This window comes from Pogoniulus pusillus, chromosome 1, assembly GCF_015220805.1.
Source record: "Pogoniulus pusillus isolate bPogPus1 chromosome 1, bPogPus1.pri, whole genome shotgun sequence".
Taxonomy (NCBI): Eukaryota; Metazoa; Chordata; class Aves; order Piciformes; family Lybiidae; genus Pogoniulus; species Pogoniulus pusillus.
The window spans coordinates 683,262-702,917 of record NC_087264.1 but is presented as its reverse complement, the minus strand read 5'-3'; the positions used below and the strand labels follow the sequence as shown (position 1 = coordinate 702,917).

The window sequence follows — 19,656 nt, the reverse complement described above, 5'->3', positions numbered from 1 at the left end:
TAGGTCAGGCTGCCCAGAGCCTCATCCAGCCTGGCCTTGAGCACCTCCAGGGATGAGAGAGTGATTGGCATTGGAATGGGCTGCCCAGGGAGGTGGTGGAGTGCCCATCCCTGGAGGTGTTGAAGCCAAGCCTGGCTGGGGCACTTAGTGCCATGGTCTGGTTGCTTGGCCAGGGCTGGGTGCTAGGTTGGGCTGGCTGAGCTTGGAGCTCTCTTCCAGCCTGCTTGATTCTATGATTCTGTGGGGCTTGACCACCTCCTTGGGCAACCTGTTGCAGGGTCTCACTGCCCTCATGAAGAACTTCTTCCTAGCATGCAGCCTGAGTCTGGTGACAGCATAGCTGTGACTGATATTCTTGCTGCACACTTCCTTGCTGGGATGCAGTTAGTTTCAATTCTCCTAGGCAGTTGAATTGCCTTTGTCACTTGTGGTGGCTGCCAACTTACACTGTGAGGGTGGTGAGACACTGGAAGGGGCTGCCCAGGGAGGTTGTGGATGCTGCCTTTCTGGAAGTGTTTCAAGACAGGGCTGGATGAGGCCTTGAGCAACCTGGTCTGGTGTAAGGCAGCCCTGCTCGTGGCAGGGAGCTGGAAGTAAATGATCTCTGAGGTCCCTTCTGACCTAAGCCATCCTCTGATTCTATGATGTATTTGAGATTGATTTTTGTTAGTTGATACAGACAAATGCTGTGTGAACAGTGCAGCCTCACTCTTCCTCTGGTGGGCAGCAGCATGAGAATGTCAGTGCAGAGCAAGCGCTTCCCTGCGGCAGAGCTGCTGCAGCGTGCGGAGCACAGTGGCAGAGCCGCGCCTCAGAATCACAGAATCATCGAATCAAGCAGGTTGGAAGAGACCTCCAAGATCACCCAGCCCAACCTAGCACCCAGCCCTGGCCACTCAACCAGACCTTGCGCTGCTTTGGCCTGCGCCTTGGTCAGGCCAACGAGACCTGGGTCGTCTGTGTTGTGGGTAGCTGAGGGTGCAGCTTGAACAGAGCTCTGGGGACACGGGAGGGTGAGTGGCAGCTTGGGTGCCTGCAGAAGGGAGCTGAGGTGGGGCTGGCTGCGCTGGAGCCGCTGCTTGGGGGAAGTCACTGTGCCTTGTGCCGCGTTCCACAGAGGAGCTGCTTTGTAGGGCTGCCTGCAGGACTGCCAGCCACAGAAACGCCTGGGTAGCTGGAAGAACACATGTGCCAGCACCAGGGGAGGGAGGTTCAGTCATAGCCTCGGTTCCTTGCCCCAGATCATCCTCTTCCAGCTTCCTCTTCCCTCGCCAGAGGCTTTCCTGCTGTTCACCAGCCCATGCTGCAGGCCTAACGTAACGGTGCCATCACCCACGAGTGTGCCCTCCTTGTGTTTGCCAGGGTGTTTAGAGCTTATTATCCTTCTAGTCCTGTGGAAAGTGCTTCCCTCTAAATCTCTTATTTGAGAGCTTTCACAATTGCTTTGTAACCTTCTGAGCATTGCTTGCCCTGTGGGGAGATTACTGCAGAGAGGTTTTCCTTTTGCCTTCACAGCCTGAAGCTGTCTGAGGGATGAAGCATTCGCTTTAGAGGTCCCAAGTACCTTTCAGAGGTGCCTGTAACTCTCACCTGCAAGCAGTTAGCATAGACGCACTCCTGGTGTGTGCTGGTGTCCAGGGGCACAGTGAGCACCAGTGGAGTGATGTTCAGAGACTTCTGAACCTTTGTCTCTGAGGAGGAAGGGCTGAGGAATCTGGGGCTGTTTAGCCTGGAGAAGAGCAGACTGAGAGGGGATCTTCTCACTGTTCATCAATAGCTAAAGGACAAAGAGCAATGGATGGAAGCTGCAGCACAGGAGGCTTCAACTCAACACAAGGAGAACTTCTTTCCTGGAAGGGTCCCAGAGCCCTGGCACAGGCTGCCCAGAGAGGTTGTGGAGTCTCCTTCTGTGGAGCCCTTCCAGGCCTGCCTGGATGTGTTCTGTGTGTCCTGAGCTGGACTGGATGGTCCTGCTCTGGCAGGGGGGTTGGACTTTATGATCTCTTTGGGTCCCTTCCAACCCCTGACATGCACTGATCCTAAAAGGCTACAGACAAGAAAATGGGAGCAGACTCTTTTCAGAGGTGCACAGCAGCAGGACAATACACAACAAATGAGCACCCAGGAGCTTCTGTCTGAACATGAGGAGAAACTCTTCACTGTGCAGGTGCTGGAAGCCTGGAGCAGGCTGCCTGGAGAGGTGGTTCAGTCTCCTTCTCTGGGAAGATTCCAAAGGTTGTGATTTGGGCATCCCTGCTTTAGCATTGGGGCTGGACTGGTTGACCTCCAGAGCTGCCTTCCAACACTTACCAGTCTGCGATTCCATGAAGCACCACCGGGGATAGGTCCGGTGCTGGTGTGCCGCTCTGTGGAGGAGGTGCTTGTCTGGCTTGTGCTAACAGAGCACTGTGACCAGGTCACAAGCTGTCCTTGGCTGGGTCATCTTGTCCAGCTGCCTCTGTATTGGACATAGACCAGACAGAGTTTGCCTTTTGCTCAGTAACTCTGCAATCTCCCTGCTCTCTGTTGTTTCTAGTTTGTTATCTACCTCTTTTTTTATTAGATGTTCCTTTGCCTCTATTGTTTCTCTTCCAAGATGTCCTTATCAGCTCTTTGCCCCACCTTCTAGGAAGAAACAGATCTTTGAGTAGTAAAGCCTCTTTTTTTTTGAGCTGCTTCTTTGGGGTTGAGCTCTTAAGTGCTGTGGAGAGATAATCTTGTGTAATTAGTGTGCCCACACCTGGGATGTTTGCATTTGGTCAAGTCTCAATGTAGGCAGCATAGAGCAGCACACATCAGCATGCACTGGAGGCAGTGGTCCAACTGCTCAAGGGTCTCAGAAGCTTTGATGCTGGTCCCATGAAGCTGAAGGCTGGGGTCTTACAGGCAGAGGGAGCACAGGCACACACCATTTTTCTTCTCGATTTTGCAGATGCTGGTGGAGAAATGTTGAGCTGAGCTATTGAATGTTACTGTTTCAGCTTGCTAGCAGTGATGAACTTAGGAGAAGTTTTGCTCTATCATAGAATCAGCCAGGTTGGAAGAGAGCTCCAAGCTCCTCCAGCCCAACCTAGCACCCAGCCCTGGCCAACCAACCAGACCATGGCACTAAGTGCCCCAGCCAGGCTTGGCTTCAACACCTCCAGCCACAGAGACTCCACCACCTCCCTGGGCAGCCCATTCCAATGCCAATCACTCTCTGCCCACAATTTCCTCCTCACATCCAGCCTAGACCTGCCCTGGCACAGCTTGAGACTGTGTCCCCTTGTTCTGTCGCTGCTTGCCTGGCAGCAGAGCCCAACCCCACCTGGCTACAGCCTTCCTGCAGGCAGCTGTATATGACACAGCCCCAGTAGCTGGTGCAGGCTCTCAAGCGCAGCTTGGTGAGGAGTTAGCCCCAGAGTATGGAGACTTCTCCAGAGACTTTCCCTTTGGTAACGTGGACAGGACATTCCAAACGCTCAGCATCCTCATTCAGAGTGCCAGAAGAAGAAGGAGCATGGCCAAAACCAGCCCTTGGTGAAAGGCTGGATTTCAGCAGTAACCCCTTTTAGCATGAAGGCTGATTTTAAAGCTGGATGATGTGTGATTTAGGTCAGTGTAAGTGCAGTTCTAAAGGAAGCAAGGCTCCCTGCAGTCAGGGTAAGCAGCAGCAGGTTTATGTCCCCTTCACGTTCTGCATCCCCTTGTGACAGCTTTTAAACCAAGGGTTATCATCAGATTTCGTAGTGGAGGATGAGTGTGGGCAAGTTGACAATTAGCTGACAATTCAAGGCAACTGGCCTGGTGTCCCCTTCAAGCTGGGCTACTGCTTGAGCTTAACCCTTAAAACATTTTGCAGAAGCTGCATCTTTGTCCAACTCTCTCATCAGCTCCAAGAACTTAGCCTCATTAGCTCATGTGTTGGCAGATGAACTTTGCTTTCACTACTAATTTCAGCCCCAGGGGAGAAGATCCTGTCCTAACTCCCTGTAGCAGGATAAGGAGCAACAGGCACAAACTGGGACCCAGAAAGTTTCCTCTGAACAGGAAGAGAAACTGGGCTGGAGCTCCTCTCCTATGAGGAGAGACTGAAGGAGTTGGGGCTGTTCAGTCTGGAGAGAAGGCTCCCAGGTGACCTTCTTGTGACGTTTCAGTAACTTAAATGGGCTACAAGAAAGCTGGGGAGGGACTTTTTAGGCTGTCAGGGAGTGATAGGACTGGGGGGAATGGAACCAAGCTGGAAATGGGGAGATTCAGAGTGGATGCTAGAAAAAAGTTCTTCACCACGAGGGTAGTGAGAGCCTGGCAGGGGTTGCCCAGGGAGATGGTGGAAGCCTCATCCCTGGAGGTGTTTAAAGCCAGGCTGGATGAGGCTCTGGCCAGCCTGCTCTAGGGTAGGGTGTCCCTGCCCATAGCAGGGGGATTTGAGCTGGCTGATCCTTGTGGTGCCTTCCAAGCCTGACAGGTTGTATGATTCTTTGCTGTCAGAGTGTTGGAGTCCTGGAGCAGGCTGCCCAGAGAGGTTGTGGAGTCTCCTTCTCTGGAGAGACTCCAAAGCCACCTGGACAATGCAATCCTGAGAACCTGCTCTGGGTGACCCTGCTTTAGCACAAGAGTTAGACTAGATGGCATCCATAGGTTCCTTCCAACCCCAACGCCATTCTGTGATTCTGTGTGGTTGCCTGGTTAGGAGTCTCAGCACAGCAGAGTCCCTTTCTCAACAACACACGAGGCACAGTTCCCTTTCCCTCTTGTCTGTCACTTTGTGGCTTGTGGCATTAAAAAACCAATTTGCTCTCTGGTTTGGATTTCAGAAACAGAGAAGATCCCTGTGATGCGTGGGCAGTGGTTTATTGACGGCACGTGGCAACCTCTGGAGGAGGAGGAGAGCAACCTAATAGAACAGGAGCATCTCAACCGCTTCAAAGGCCAGCAGCTGCAGGAGAGCTTCGATATGGAAGTGTCAAAGCCTGTCGATGGGAAGGAGGGTAAGATTGTTTCATTCACTGCTTTCATAGGATGGTCTCTGAAAAGTTGGGAGTCTCTTTTTGGACTTGTAGAACGCTCTAGTCCAACCACCCAAAGTCCTGCTAAGAAAGAAAGCAATCTGTAGTGTTTTCCATCCAGCATCGTGGGTGAACACTGTTACAGGCATCTCCTGCCTTCCAGTGCCTCCAGGTGTTGCAGGATTTCCTGCTGCAGCGTGTCTGAGCACTGTAAAATTGCATTTATGGGGGAACTTCTTGTTCCTATTTCACTCTGTGTCTCCTCTCTTAATTGTGTTTGAAATCTCGCTTCAAAGTGAGATCTCTTGATGGAACAAGAGGAGTTGGTGTCCAAATGCAAAGTGACTGTTAGCTCTCTGGGTAGCAGTCCTAATTCTGCCCTGAAAGGAGCAGCAGTCTTACAGATCACATTTTCTCTCCCTGGTCAGCCTGTGATGAGTGGTTCTCAGCTCTGGTAAACCTTGGACATTCCTTCCTTCCTGCAAGTCCCTATACTTTACTGACCAGGCTGAGGACACTCAGCGTTCTGGGAATCTCAGTCAGATGCATTTAATGCTTTTGAGAACAGCCATCTGGAAGGACTGATCTGCTCTTTAAAGCACACAGTCAAGTGAGTTGCTCAGGGTAAGTGTAGCACAGCAAAGGTTCAGTATTTTTGGCCTTCACACCTGTGTCTATTGCTTGTCACATGGTGAGCCATCCACGGACTGCAGGCTGCAAGTGCAAAGGCCTCACCACATATTCTGTTGGGGCTTTTGGTGTCTTATTCTTCACAGAACAACTTTAAACTTTCAGTTAAACAGTGTAGAAAGCAGTTACAGAGTGCAGAAGCTCTTATATGTGGGCTGCACAGAGCACACAAAAGTGAAAGCTTGTCACTACATCGGGAGCAAGGCAGCATTTAAAGTGCTTCCGTGATCAGAGTAAGAAAAACCAGAACATCATCTGTTGAATCAGGGAGATGTTTCAACAGTAGAGTGATTCAAATTTCCAACTCCCCTTAAAGATAGGCAAATACTGGGGGTGGTTTTTTTGGGTCCCACTTTAAAAGATCTTCTCCTCTGAGCATGCCTACAGCAAAGCCTTCTGCTTCAACAGCTCTGTCCAGCAGGTGCATAAACCGGTGTGAGGCCTGAGCTACAGCACCATGCCACTACATCCACCCTTTTAAAAGGCATTTAGACCTGTGTTTCTCTCTGCTTGTACTGCTCTAGTGTGCCAGTGTACTAGTACAAAGCTCAGCATTAGTAGTACAGCTGCACCCTGCCAGTGGTGGGGGCAGTGTGCTTCTGTGTGGAAAACACATCTGCCTCGCTGCTGAGGGCTTCCAGCTTTTGGTGGTTGAATTCTGAAGGGGAGGAGGGAGGTAAAGAGAGAAAGGAGGGAGGGAAGGATTCAGTTGTACTTGGATTCTTCATTTGAATAAGGAGAGAGGTCAGGTTTTTATGAGGAAGTCTGGTCTGTGGAGCAGAACTTTCCAGATTTGAGGTTGAAAGAGTGATGGAAAAGACACAATCCCTAATATAGGAAGAAGTTCTTCCCAAAAAGATTGGTCTTTGGAACAGGCTGCCCTCAAAGGTGGAGTCACCAACCCTGGAGGTGTTTAAGAGGAGGCTCAGTGACATAGTTTAGCCTGGAGAAGAGGAGGCTCAGGGGTGATCTTATTACTGTCTACAACTACCTGAAGGGGCATTGTAGCCAGGTGGGGGGTGGCCTCTTCTCCCAGGCAACCAGCAATAGAACAAGGGGACACAGTCTCAAGTTGTGCCAGGGTAGGTCTAGGCTGGATATTGGGAAGAAGTTCTTCACAGAGAGAGTGATTGGCATTGGAATGGGCTGCCCAGGGAGGTGGTGGAGTTGCCGTCCCTGGGGGTCTTCAAGAAAAGCCTGGATGAGGCACTTAGTGCCATGGGCTGGTTGACTGGATAGGGCTGGGTGCTAGGTTGGACTGGATGATCTTGGAGGTCTCTTCCAACCTGGTTGGTTCTATGATTCTATGAATTGGAAGGTGTTAGCTGATGGGTTGGACTCCATCCTGAAGGTCTTTTCCAAGCTGCTTATTTCTGTGATACATGATCACACAAAAGATAGGGTAAAAGCCTCCAAAGTCAGACACTAGTGTGACTTTTAAACTGAAGTAAAAAAACCCAAAACACAAACCAAAAGCAAGCAACCCCCTAAAAAAAAAAAAACAAAACCAACAACCCAACAGCCCCAGATTAAGAAATCCCAACCTGTGTGTGCAGTGGCTGCAAAAGGGGCTAAGTGCCAAGCTGCCAATAGCTCTCAATAGGTCTAGTTGAGGTTCTCTGTAGTAATAGGAGAGTTGCAGGGAAATTACAGTGAGTGCGAGTGGTGGCTTTGTCATGGTGATGTGCCTCTGAATACATCTCTCATCAGCTGGCATCCATGGTTGCCATCTGCACGTGGCACCGGGAGCAGCTTTTACAGCTTGCATTATTGCTGGTGAAGTAAACATAATTAGTTGGAGAAGTGCTGAATTCAGGTTATAAATTCCTTAAATGCTACAATTTGTGGCTACACTTTGCTGTAATCGCCTCCTGTGTGAGAGGTATTATGGTCCCATGGAAGGCTGCAGGCAGCTGTTGTTTAGGTCTGCTGAGAGTTAGATCTGTGAATGACACTGAGAGGCAAAGTGACTATTCACAAGGCCAAGGTAGTATGCTTTAAAGTATCCAAATCTATTCAGCTCAGCCAAATGAGGACAGTCTGCTGCAGCAGCCTCTTGGAACTTAGGCATAATGAACGTTATCTGAACGTGCCAGTTAGCATCTCCAATAAGGAACGGCTAACTTGTCAGCAAGCATCTTGCTGATACAGAGAGTAGACAAACCTGTCAGCTCTTCATTTGATCCTCCAAATGGTGCCACTAGGCTGAAAAAAATAGGAGCAGGTTCCACTTTGCTTCTCTTGGACAGCTTTCTGTTATTCAGTCTGCTAATTCGTGGCAACATGCAAGATCCTGGAGCTTGGATTCAGTTTACAGCACATTTGCAGTTCTCTTTATTTAACTTGTTGCCCTCTGAAGTCTGTGTGTGAAGAAGAGAGAATTGCAAGCAAGTTTTCCAGGTGTTTGGCACCCTCAGCTTGCCTGTGAGGAGAGGCTGCTCAGCCTGCAGTCCCCCTCATCTCTTTAGTTTTGGGATGCCCATTAGAAGAGAGCACTTGAATCAAGAAAAACAATTCCCCACAACAGTGATTTGATTTGGTAGTTCTGCTCTTGGATTGCAGCAAGTAAATAACTAAGCTTCATGCATGGCTTTTGTTGATACTGATGAATAAATGCTCTTAACACAAGCAAACCTCTCTCTGAAAGTGCAGAATGGTTCAGAGCAGGGTCTCCATACTGTGAGAACACAGTGCCCATGCTGCCTGCCAGCACACCTGAAGCTGTAAATGCTGATGGTAACAGAAAGCATCTGGTGGTGTTGAGGTGAATGATTTCTCATGTTGTGTTTCCCCTGAGGCAGCCTGGAGAGCCCTGCTTCAGCAGGAAAGCCTTTCCTAGATTCTGTCTTGGTGTGGCCAAAGGCAGAACTGAGGCACTTGCTTCCTAGGACTGCCCAAGCAGGTGTAGGTGCCCTTCAGCTTCACCATGTCCTGTTGACTTGACTTGGTCACCAGGAAGTTGCATCCCATAGGAGGTCCCCAGGACCACAGTGCCATGCTGCTTGTGAAAATAGGCCACCTTTGGGAGTTTTCTGGAGGGATACTTGGTTCTGAATGTGGTGGCCTCTCTAACACTTGTGTAAGGCCACAGCTACCCTGATTGGTGATCTCTAAAGCACAGTATCCGTGCTAGGAGACAGCTGGCATCACTACACACCAGACATGAGAGATGCAGAGAGCATGGAACTCTCTCTTCATCCACCCTATAGAAGCTCTGTCTCCTAAAACCAGGCCAGAAGGATGCTGCTGAAGTCCTGGTGCAAGCAGATGCTGCAAGGGCATCACCCTTTTTCTCCAGAGCTTGACCACACTGTTTCACACCTTACCATCCCAGAGCTGCTTTGATGCTGGCCAAATTCCAGCTATGGTTTTCAGTTTAAATGGTTCGCTGTTGATAGAGGAAAGGAGGTTGCTATAAATGCTTGGACTTGATGATTTGAAAGGTCTTTTCCAGCCAAAATGGTTCTGTGATCTCTAAGACAGAGTACCCAAGAGAAATCCAGGCTTAGGAGGAGGAACTGGTGGGGGTTGGCTGCATCTCATTTGCTTTGTTGTGAAGCAGAGTGTCTGCAGCCTGCGTTTAGTGCAGATCACACATTTGCACAGATTTGCATATTGACAGACTCAGGAAGGCACTGCTAATGTTGTGTCATTTTCTGAGCAGAACAGGAGTCATCCTGTTGTCATCTTGTAGTTGTGCTGAGCAGCAGAGCTTGGCGTTTGCCACTCCAGTCTGTGCTAAAAGCAGTCAATTGGGATGACACCTTGAACCCCCCAGGGAGCTGCTGCACTGCAGTGACTCTATGTGCCCTTCCAGGTCTGATGTGTTGTCCTGCTGCTCTGTTGAGATAGGCAATGATGGGGAAGCGTTGAAGACCTCAGAATAATTTGTCTGGTACTTGATTTTTCTTCATGCAGGTAATAGTAGACTCTCTTCATATCAGCTTTGCTTGTCCTTAAGAATTTGTTCTTCAAATTTAACATAGGTCATTTAACATCAACATCTGAAATCCTAGAATCAGCCAGCTTGAAAGAGACCCCCAAGCTCACCCAGCCCAACCCAGCACCCAGCCCTGCCCAACCAACCAGACCATGGCACTAAGTGCCCCAGCCAGGCTTGGCTTCAACACCCCCAGGCACGGCCACTCCACCACCTCCCTGGGCAGCCCATTCCAATGCCAATCACTCTCTCTCTGACAACAATTTCCTCCTAACATCCAGCCTAGACCTGCCCTGGCACAGCTTGAGGCTGTGTCCCCTGGAGTAGTGCTCACTTAAGAAAGACAGGGAACTGCTCGAGAGGATACAGAAAAGAGCTACAAAGCTAATCAGAGGATGGAACCTTCCTTATGCAGGAGAGTTGTGTGACTTGGGGCTTTTTAGCCTGGAGAAGGTGGAGGAAGGATCTATCAATGCTCACAACTGTTTAAAGGGTAGGTGCCTGGAGACCAGTCTTTTTTCAGTGGTGTCCAGTAACAGGACAAGAGGTGACAGACACAAACTTGCACATAGAAAGCTGCATCTAAACATGGGGAAGAGCTGCTCTGTTTTGAAGGTGGTAGAGCACTGAACAGGTGTCTCAGAGAGGCAGCGGAGTCTGGCTCAAAACCTGCCTGCATGCCATGCTGTGCAGCCTGCTCTGCTGGGAGAGTGTACCAGATCTCCAGCAGACCCTTTCAAGCCCTGTCATTCAGTGCTGCTGTAACAGAAGGTGTGACATTTGGGTCCACATTTTTAGGTGCTAAATGTTAAACATTGACTATGGACTTCCATACCTTAAGGACTGAAGTATGTGAGGTGCTTAGGCCACTGGGAAAGGGTTCTGTTGCCGTGCAGGAGCACTGACCTTTTCCATACTGCAGCTAGCCAGGGATTACATTTGCCCTGTGAACAATCCCATAAGTACTTCTGGGAAAACAACTAGGTTATAATTCTTATGCTCTGAAGCAATATTGCAGCTCAAAGCTCTGAGAAGGGAATAGGCAAAGGGCAGTGTAGTACTCTTCTAGCAACCAGTAGGCTTGGAAATGGCTTTTGATGAAGACAGTGAAGTTCAGGACTTCTCTAAAGCAGTCCATCAAAGGAGCAGTGTTCCTAAGAGAGGTCAGCAATATCCAGGCTGTTGTGAGCTGAAACAAGGCCATCAACTCTGATCAGAGCAGGCTCTTAGGGGCTCTCAGAATAGATATTTGGCTAATGGCACTAACTGCAATAGAGGTAGCAATGTTTAGACCAAGAGCTTCTGGATGAAGGGTCAAAGTCACTATTGCACTGTGGATTTTTCTCTCTTGCTCTGTGGCCAGAGCCCACATAGCCCTTGCTGTGAGCTCCTTGGGCACAGAGGAGCTGTTGGAAGGCCAGTGCCCACCTTTTCAAGTGCAGGAAGGCAGTCAGAGGTAGAATAGTAGCTTCTGTCATACAGTTTGACTTTCATCCAGAGGTTCAAGCTGGGGGTATCTGTTTTGCAGTTTGCCCCAGTCACATTGTCACCTCTTGCCTTCTGTGTCTCAGTGGTGGTGTCAAACAGCAGAGCAAGAACAGCAAGAGCTCAGCCTGCTCCTGGGGAGCAGTGGTGCATGGTTCCTGTTCTTCATTCAAGGCTATTGAGCAGTGGCCCAAAGGGTCAGCCCTTGGTGTCAGTAACATCCTCTGGCAGCTTTAGTGTTGCCTAGAGCATAAGTCTTGCAAGGAGAAGCTGAGGGAGCTGGGGCTGTCTATCCTAGTGAGAAGAAGGCCGAGAGGCAACCTTCTGGCTCTACAGAACTTCCCAGAAGGAGGTTGGAGCTGGCTGGGGCCTGTCTCTTCACTCAAGTAACAAGTGGTAAGACAAGAGGAAGTGGCTTCAAGTTGTGCTAGAGGAGGTTTAGATTGGAAACTTGGAAGTATTTCTGGAGTGTGACCTGTGTAATAGCTTCATACCTTTATCCAGCTGGGAACAAAGCAGTACCTTTTCCAACCAACCCAGAGCATCTGAAGAATTGCAGCTAGAATGGTGTGAAATGAGATTGTTTAGAACACATGTGTGATGGTGTGGGTGTTCCCTGCCCACCCCCACTTCAGAAGTTCACCTAGACTGAGCCTAGTTGATCTGGAAATGGAATGAAGCTTTATATTTGCAGCTCAGCACAAGATACAAGCAAATAGTTACAGTATAGACAGAAATAGGCAAGTTGAAAGCAATACAGGCACACAGCAGCCCTCCCAGAAACCAGAGTGCCCAGGAGGGGCTCCCAAGCGCCCTTCCACCTTCTCCCACCTCTCTACCTTACCTCGGACTTTGCCTTACGCTCAAGGGGAGTTTGGAGGGTCAGAGAGGTTAGGAAGCAGATGTATTAATCAGACAGCAGGTTAGGATAGAGAGAGGTTCATGCAGCCTCAGAGACAGACAGACAACACAGCTGTTTGCTCTGTTTGTGTCCTTGTTCTTACCCATCTCAGCAAGCCTGTGAGTGCAGTAGACATCACCATTGGTTCCTTCTCACAGCCTATAATCTAATTCTTCTCACTAGAATATCCCAGCCAGGCTCAGACTAGCACAAGGTGGAAGTGACTGCAGTTTGAAGCAGAAGCACAGATGCTTTGGGATCATTTGTAAAAGCCCCTGAGTGTCAAGCAGCTTAATAGGGTAAAATCCTGAACCTCCTCAGAGTTATCTGCTGCCCTGGCTTAGCACAGCCAGGCTCTCACCTCATACTGAATAAAGCTTAGTCACAAAGCAAGACAGAGCTTTAGCCCCTCTAAGGAAGAAGAGCATCAGTGAGGTTTGAGTTTCAACCTCTTGTCCTTGGTAGGGAGTCTCAGACATCTCCTCCATGCTCATTCAGTGCCTCTCAAAACACTTCACAGATTCCATCACATACACTTCACAGCTTTACAAGTGAGCAGAAAGCAGCAGTGAAGCACAGCCCACGAGGAGGCCCAGCCAGCACCCGTGGGTGATGTTACAGTGAGCATCGAGTCCCTGGCCTGTCTAACCGGGGGGCCACCAGGCCCCCCGGCCTTTTGTCACCTCCACCATTCACCCAGTGTGTGCCAGGGCACTCACCTGTGGTGGTGGGAAGAGGATCCCTTCGCCCAGCTGGGCAGAGCTTGGGCTTCCTGCCTTCCCTGGGGCAGCTTATAAAGGGGAGTGAGCAGGGAGGGCAAAGTGGTCACACCTGGGCTGGGAGGAGACTCAAATAGATCCCAGGTGCTCTGAGTTTGGGGGGGTGGGAAAGGGGCAGATGTGGTGGAAAAGGGGAGGTGGTGCTGAAATGAGGGAGGTTGAGAGGAGCAGGATGGAGATGAAGATGAAAAAAGAAAGGTGGGCATGATCTCTGGAGGTCCCTTCCGATCTCTAATGTTCTGTGATTCTTCGTGGAAAGTGTTGTCAAGCCCTGGAAGAGGCTGTGCAGGGCAGCCCTGGAGTCCCTGTCCGTGCAGGGATTTAAGAGCTGTGGTGCTGAGGGACATGGTTTAGTGGTGGGCTTGGCAGTGCTGGGTTAACAGTTGGACTTGATGGTCTCAAATATCTTTTTTTCAACCAAAATGCTTCTGTAATTCCATCTCTGACTTAAGTTAGCTTCAGCTTAGTTGCTATCATGACTATCATCTGTTGCTCCATCATCTTTTTCAGCTGTGACCTGACAACCCTAATTAAGGATGAAGTGAAGCTGCAAGTTTAACATATGTGATAGGAGTAGATGTAGTTGAGAGCATTTGCAAAGGGGGAGATGCTCAGAACTCGTTTGTAAATAGCCTAAGCGACCTGAGTCCAGTTAAATTTTATCCAGCTCAGAAGTCAATCCTGCTGTGTGCAGAGGATTGGAGCAGACAGGCCCCAGAACTCCCTTTGGCAGAAGTTACTCTGTGATCAAGTTGATGATTGTGTGATAGATGCTAGGAATGGTGGAAGGAATCCTGTGGGCCAGAATCAGAATTAATTTGATTTTGAAGGGGTATAAATCTGTTGGTGCTTTCCTGCAATTTCAGGGTGTGGTTGGATGCCACAGAAACCATGGAGGTGCATTTGGAATAGTTGGTGGGGTCTTTTTCTCTTACTACATTTCAAATCATTTCTCTTTCATGAAATGCAGATAGATTTGTGTCACCTTTAGGTGGCAATGTCCTAAACGCAGTCATGAACAAGGGGACACAGCCTCAAGCTGTGCCAGGGGAGGTCTAGGCTGGATGTTGTTAGGAAGTTGTTGTCAGAGAGAGTGATTGGCATTGGAATGGGCTGCCCAGGGAGGTGGTGGAGTCTCTGTGGCTGGAGGTGTTGAAGCCAAGCCTGGCTGGAGCACTTAGTGCCATGGTCTGGTTGATTGGCCAGGGCTGGGTGCTAGGTTGGGCTGGATGAGCCTGGAGGTCCCTTCCAACCTGGCTGATTGTATGATTCTGTGAAGATCAAGAGGGATTTCTGGAGATGGTCTAGTCCAGCTTCCTTGCTCAGGATGTTTCCAGTGGGGTTTTGACTATCTCCAGCAGCAGAGACTCCACAGCCTCCCTGGCCAGTCTGTTCTAGTGTTTTACCATCCTCACTGTGGCAAACATCTTTGTTTTCCTCTACCCTTCTTGGATTTCCTCTGTACATGCTTCTGGGGCGCTGAACTGCTGCTAGAATGTTCTACAGGCTAAATTATTCCATCAAATCTCAAGTGCAGCAGCTGTGAGCCTGATTTTCCTCTCTGATGTGCACAGTAACGTACCTGACTTGCACCTGCTGACAGAGCTGTTAGCTGAGGTTGTGAAGCTGTGAGATCCTGGCCCATCATCAAAGCCCTTGGCACAGCCATGGGATGTCACTCACACTGGATCATGGAGCATTAGCTACTCCTGGTAGGTTTGTAAGGGAAGATGTCAGCCACTGACACTTCTCCCCACTTTCTTAGTTGGTTCTGGATAATCACAGCTTAATGACTGTGGATGCAGAAGCCAGGCTGGGTAGTCTTGGTTTCTCACTGGATTTTAAACACGTTCTCTTGACTGAATCAGGTGTTGGAGGCCAAAACGTTTTGAAATAAAGATGTATTTCTGTGAGTGAGGGCCCACAGAGAAGGGAAGATGTGTAGGACTTGCAGCCCTCACAGACAAGGGAAGATGTGTAGGACTTGCAGCCCTCACAGACAAGGGAAGATGTGTAGGACTTGCAGCCCTCGCAGAGAAGGGAAGATGTGTGGGACTTGCAGCCCTCGCAGAGAAGGGAAGATGTGTAGGACTTGCAGCCCTCACAGACAAGGGAAGATGTGTAGGACTTGCAGCCCTCACAGACAAGGGAAGATGTGTAGGACTTGCAGCCCTCACAGACAAGGGAAGATGTGTAGGACTTGCAGCCCTCGCAGAGAAGGGAAGATGTGTGGGACTTGCAGCCCTCGCAGAGAAGGGAAGATGTGTGGGACTTGCAGCCCTGCCCAGGACCCCCTGAAGACGTGTGAAAGGTGTCTGTCTGTCATGCCTGAGTTCTCCTGTTGTGGAAATGCCAAGAGCAGCTTCTTCCTGCTAAGATGGCTTAACCTGCTTCCTAGCAGCAGCTTCCACTCCCCTTCAGTATTTCCCTGCACAGCCACACAGGACGTAAGTGCAACATCTCACTATCTTCAGGAGTAAAACTGTGATGGTTGAAAGTCTAACAGAAGTTATGGACTTGTCTTACCATTGAGGAGAAGCTCAACAGCAAAGCATCGAGTCCCCATTGCAGAATTTCACCAGGGAAGGCAGGAGCTGCAGAGCAGGGTAGAGAAGGGTTAGTTTCTCCACTCTAGCTTTTCATGGTCCACTTGCACTCCTTGGGGAAAGCCACAGAGGTGTGCTCAAAACTAAACTGTTTTTTGCATCCTCCAGCATTTGTACCTAAGAGGGGTTGCTGTGTTCTACCCTGTGCAAACAGAGCATTTGTGCTTCTGTAAGTGTGAATGCCAAGGCCCTTGGTGGACCTGGTGATCCTGTGTCCCAGCTGCCCTTTACTGATGCCATTTGCTTTGCTGTGCTGTCGTAACTCTTTGTGGAGAGGAAGAAATTGAATGTGACTAATGTGACCTGACACTTCTGCTACAAATCCAGGTGGTTGTTTTTGAATGTGTATACAGAAAATGTGCCAACCCCTTTTTCCCCCCTCCCTTCTAGGAATGTTAAATAACAATGAAAAAAAATGATCCCCCCTTTTAAAAATTTTACTTTGAAGCTCAGTGTTTTTACTTTTAGTTCTCTACTACCTCCCTCCCTTCTCCCTCCCTTCTTTGTTCAAATGGAGAGGATATAAGGAGAATTCAGAGGCTGCATGTCTTAAGCGAAAGCATTCCCAAGGTACAGTAACTGGAGATTTCTCTTTTTTGGGGGGTAGTACTCCTGTCTTAGCAGGCCTGAAAATCTAGTTTGCTTCTCCCAGTTAAATGTGCTACGTTTACCTGTTGCCATTCCTTGAGCTGTGCTTGTGCCATTCCCTTCAGAAGGGAGGCAAAAAGCCTGGTAAGTCTTGCAAGAGAAGGTAGAAGCCTCCTAGAGCAGAGTAGATGCTGGCGCTGTCCTGCTGTAGTCCTCGCTGCGATCGCTTGTGAACGCCATGAAAGCTGTGAAAGTTTGGTTCTTCTGCTCTTTGTATGTGCTCTGGCACTTCCAAACAACAGAAAGCAGCTCCTATTTCGGGAGGGGCTTTGTGTCAGTTTGTAAAGGGCTTTGGGATGAGGAGCGGGATGGAATGAGGCTTTGGACATACAACATAAAAAGGGAAAAGGAGCATGGCAGAGGTGATAAAGGCTGATAAAATAGGTGATAGCACCTTTGAACTTTGCAGCAGCTGATGTGCGGATTGGTTGCAGCAGCTGGGAGCAGATCTCAGAGGAGCTGTTCCTGATTGCAGAGGCTGAAGGTACTTGGTGCTGGGCTTTCGCTGCCACTGTTAAAGCCACCAGTGGTTGAACTTCACTGACTTCAGTGACCCTGCAGCTCCACCTCTGAAAACTGGCCCCTTGGCTTCAGATGTAAATGCAGATGGGAGGAGTAGAATCCTAGAACGGTTTAGGTCAGAAGGGATCTCAAAAGATCATCTAGTTCCAACCCCCCCGCAGAGTTACCTTTGCCACATCACATAGTCTTCCAGCTCCTGAGGGTGTTGTGAAGTGTGAGCATTTCTTCTGAGAAGCAGAAGTGTTTGCCTTTGACTGCCTCCTGTTGTGTTTGCCTAGAATTTGGTCCGGACAAAAATGGCTGAGATCAAAATTTTGATCAGTAGACCTTTTCCTGTCTCTTCTCACACATGGAGCTTGAACCTCTTGATGGTGATTCAAGCATTACTGTCTTGAGCAGTAGCAAAGGGCTTCTGCCTTTTGCTTTGTGACTGGAATGACAAATGTTCACCTTTTCCTTGTTTCTCCAAGCCATGGTCAGCTGTGGGGCTTGAGTTCACAAGTGGCTGCTGCTGTAGCACAAAGCTTCACTGGTTAATTGAGAGCTGGTAAAGGGCAACGTGGAGGTGACAGCACTGTGGAGCAGGCCTTTGTCGTTAAGGGCAACAGCACTTTTCATGGCTTGGCTTGGTTGTCTTACATGAATAAGAGAAATCTGTCCTTTAGCTTTACATACCAGAGAGTCAGAGTTCATAGAATCAGAGAATCAAGCAGGCTGGAAGAGAGCTCCAAGCTCAGCCAGCCCAACCTAGCACCCAGCCCTGGCCAAGCAACCAGACCATGGCACTAAGTGCCCCAGCCAGGCTTGGCTTCAACACCTCCAGGGATGGGCACTCCACCACCTCCTTGGGCAGCCCATTCCAATGCCAATCACTCTCTCTGACAACAGCTTCCTAACAACATCCAGCCTAGACCTGCCCTGGTACAGCTTGAGCCTGGGTCCCCTTGTTCTGTCCCTGGCTGCCTGGCAGCAGAGCCCAACCCCACCTGGCTACAGCCTCCCTGCAGGCAGCTGCAGACAGCAATGAGCTCTGCCCTGAGCCTCCTCTGCTGCAGGCTGCACACCCCCAGCTCCCTCAGCCTCTCCTCACAGGGCTGTGCTCCAGGCCCCTCCCCAGCCTTGCTGCCCTTCTCTCAACACCTTCCAGCACCTCAACATCTCTCTGGAATGGAGGAGCCCAGAACTGGACACAGTACTCAAGGTGTGGCCTGAGCAGTGCTGAGCACAGGGGCAGAAGAACCTCTCAGCCAAGTGATGCTGTCAGCTACCTGTGGCAGGCTCTCAGACAGAAACCACTGCTTGCTGATGGCAAGGCACAGCAATTAAATAAAAAGAAAAAAGAAAGAAAGAAGGCAGAAAAGGTTTTCAGACAGTACATGTCCCTCTCCTGGTCTTTAGCCCTGGCTGGAATGGCAGAGCCTTTGTGGTGGAGGTGGCAGTAAGATCAGCTCTCAGCACTTCAGGAATGCTTTCCTCTAGATTAACTTTGTCTTGAGCACAGTCAGATTCTGCTAGAAGAGAGTCACCTCATGATTTGGTCCTGACAGGTGGATGAAAGCATCATGTCAAAAACAATAGCACAAGTGCATACCTCAGAAGGTATCTAATCTTAAATGCCATGCTGAAATGCCATGTTCAAGTGCCTGCCTGTCTCCACTTGATGCTGGGAGCGTTCAGCTCCTCCAGTGCTTGAGCTGGGGGAATTCTCCATGAGCAGCACTGTGAGCACCACAAACAGGGCAGCATTTCTGCTCCTCAGGTGGTCTCCAGTTATTTTGATTCCAGATGAGCTTCTGCAGTCTTACTGAGATGAGATTTTTGCAGGCTTTAGCAATAAGTGCTCTGTGTTTTATCTTTCACTCTTCCTTCTTCATGTTTAAGCAGTTTCACTCTGGGTGAAACAGAAGGTTTGTGTGGAAGCAGCTGTCAGTTCTTTCAGCTGAAAGAAGCACTTTCTTGGTTCCTCTCCCTTTGTGCTTCTCTCCTTGGTTTTGCATGGCTTGCTTACTCCTGCCCAGCATCAGGCTGTCTTCCATCTGCAGTGCAGTTATGCCTTCCCTGTACTCATACTCCTGGTGTCTGTCTTGGTTGATTTTCCTGAAAAAAATATTCTTTCTTGCTTTTTTCTGGCCACAAAGGAACTCAAAACTTGATCTCCTTTCCATGAGCTTGGCTTTCAGTCCCAAACTAGAAGACTGAGCAGTGTGCAGAATACCAAAGGTTTTCTGCAGCTGGGGAAGATGACCTAAGGAGATGTCTGCTAAGAAGTCTGTGCATATTGTCCATGTCAGAGAAGTATTCATGTCAAAACAAAGCTGTGAGAAGTCTGCTCCAGACCAGAGGGAGATCCCTGCCCTGTGATTTTACAGGAGACCTTTCATGTTCTGTGCCTGACAGTCAAAGATTTTGTAGCTGCAATCAGATCTCAGTGAAGCTCAGCAACACCCTAGCCCCATGCCCTGGAGAGAATCCACAGCCATAGAAAATATGTTCCTGAAGGATCCAGAAGGCAGAAGGATGAGCACAGAGAGCATTCCCTTGTGCTGTACTCACTGCCTAATCTGATTTCTGCAAGTTGACTTCCTCAGCCTGCTGCTGCATGATTCAGAGACTTCTGACACTCTGTGACATCTCTTGGTATGAAAAGCTCCTCAGCTGTCTACTTGGCCACCTCTGCAGCATGCAAGAGGTTTCTGGGACAGCCACTGCTTGTTCCACAAAGAGGATGTTGCTCGTGTTGCCTCACCAGGAAAACCCAACCTGCTTTTCTCTGTGATCAGTTTGGAAACAGCAAGAGCCTCTCTTGTTACTCCACAGCTGGAGCAGCCTGCAGGCTTTGATCTCGTTTTAGGATGGTGATTCTCAGACTGCAGTCAGATCTTCTCCAAAGGCAGGGTTGTTCTCAGTTTCCTGCCCCACTATTATCCCCTGGGACTGTAGGCAGCAGAAGCACCTTTTGGTTGGACCCCTGAGAGTCCTAAGAATCTCCTCACCATCCTTGATGCAGTGGTGGCCTGCATGAGGAGGACCCTTGTAGGGGTGGGAGTTTGTATGCCTGAGGAGTATCTCCTGATTTGGTGATCCTGTGTGGGCAGGG

The 19,656-nt window shown here is 49.5% G+C and overlaps 1 protein-coding gene and 1 long non-coding RNA gene across 3 annotated transcripts in view; one reads left to right on the top strand and one right to left on the bottom strand.

Annotated features, from left to right (window-relative positions):
* The window catches only part of DDHD1 (DDHD domain containing 1), a 92,011-nt gene that overhangs the window by 20,898 nt on the left and 51,457 nt on the right, over positions 1-19,656 (top strand). For both annotated transcript variants that reach the window (XM_064144380.1, XM_064144289.1), the window contains exon 2: positions 4,797-4,970. In XM_064144380.1, coding sequence (XP_064000450.1) covers positions 4,797-4,970 — 174 coding nt within the window. The remainder of the gene's footprint in view (positions 1-4,796; positions 4,971-19,656) is intronic.
* On the bottom strand, positions 10,378-12,759 carry LOC135175968 (uncharacterized). Its single transcript, XR_010302530.1, has 2 exons — positions 12,724-12,759; positions 10,378-11,662 (listed from the first exon to the last, which is right to left on the bottom strand). It is a non-coding gene; the product is annotated as an uncharacterized LOC135175968 (long non-coding RNA).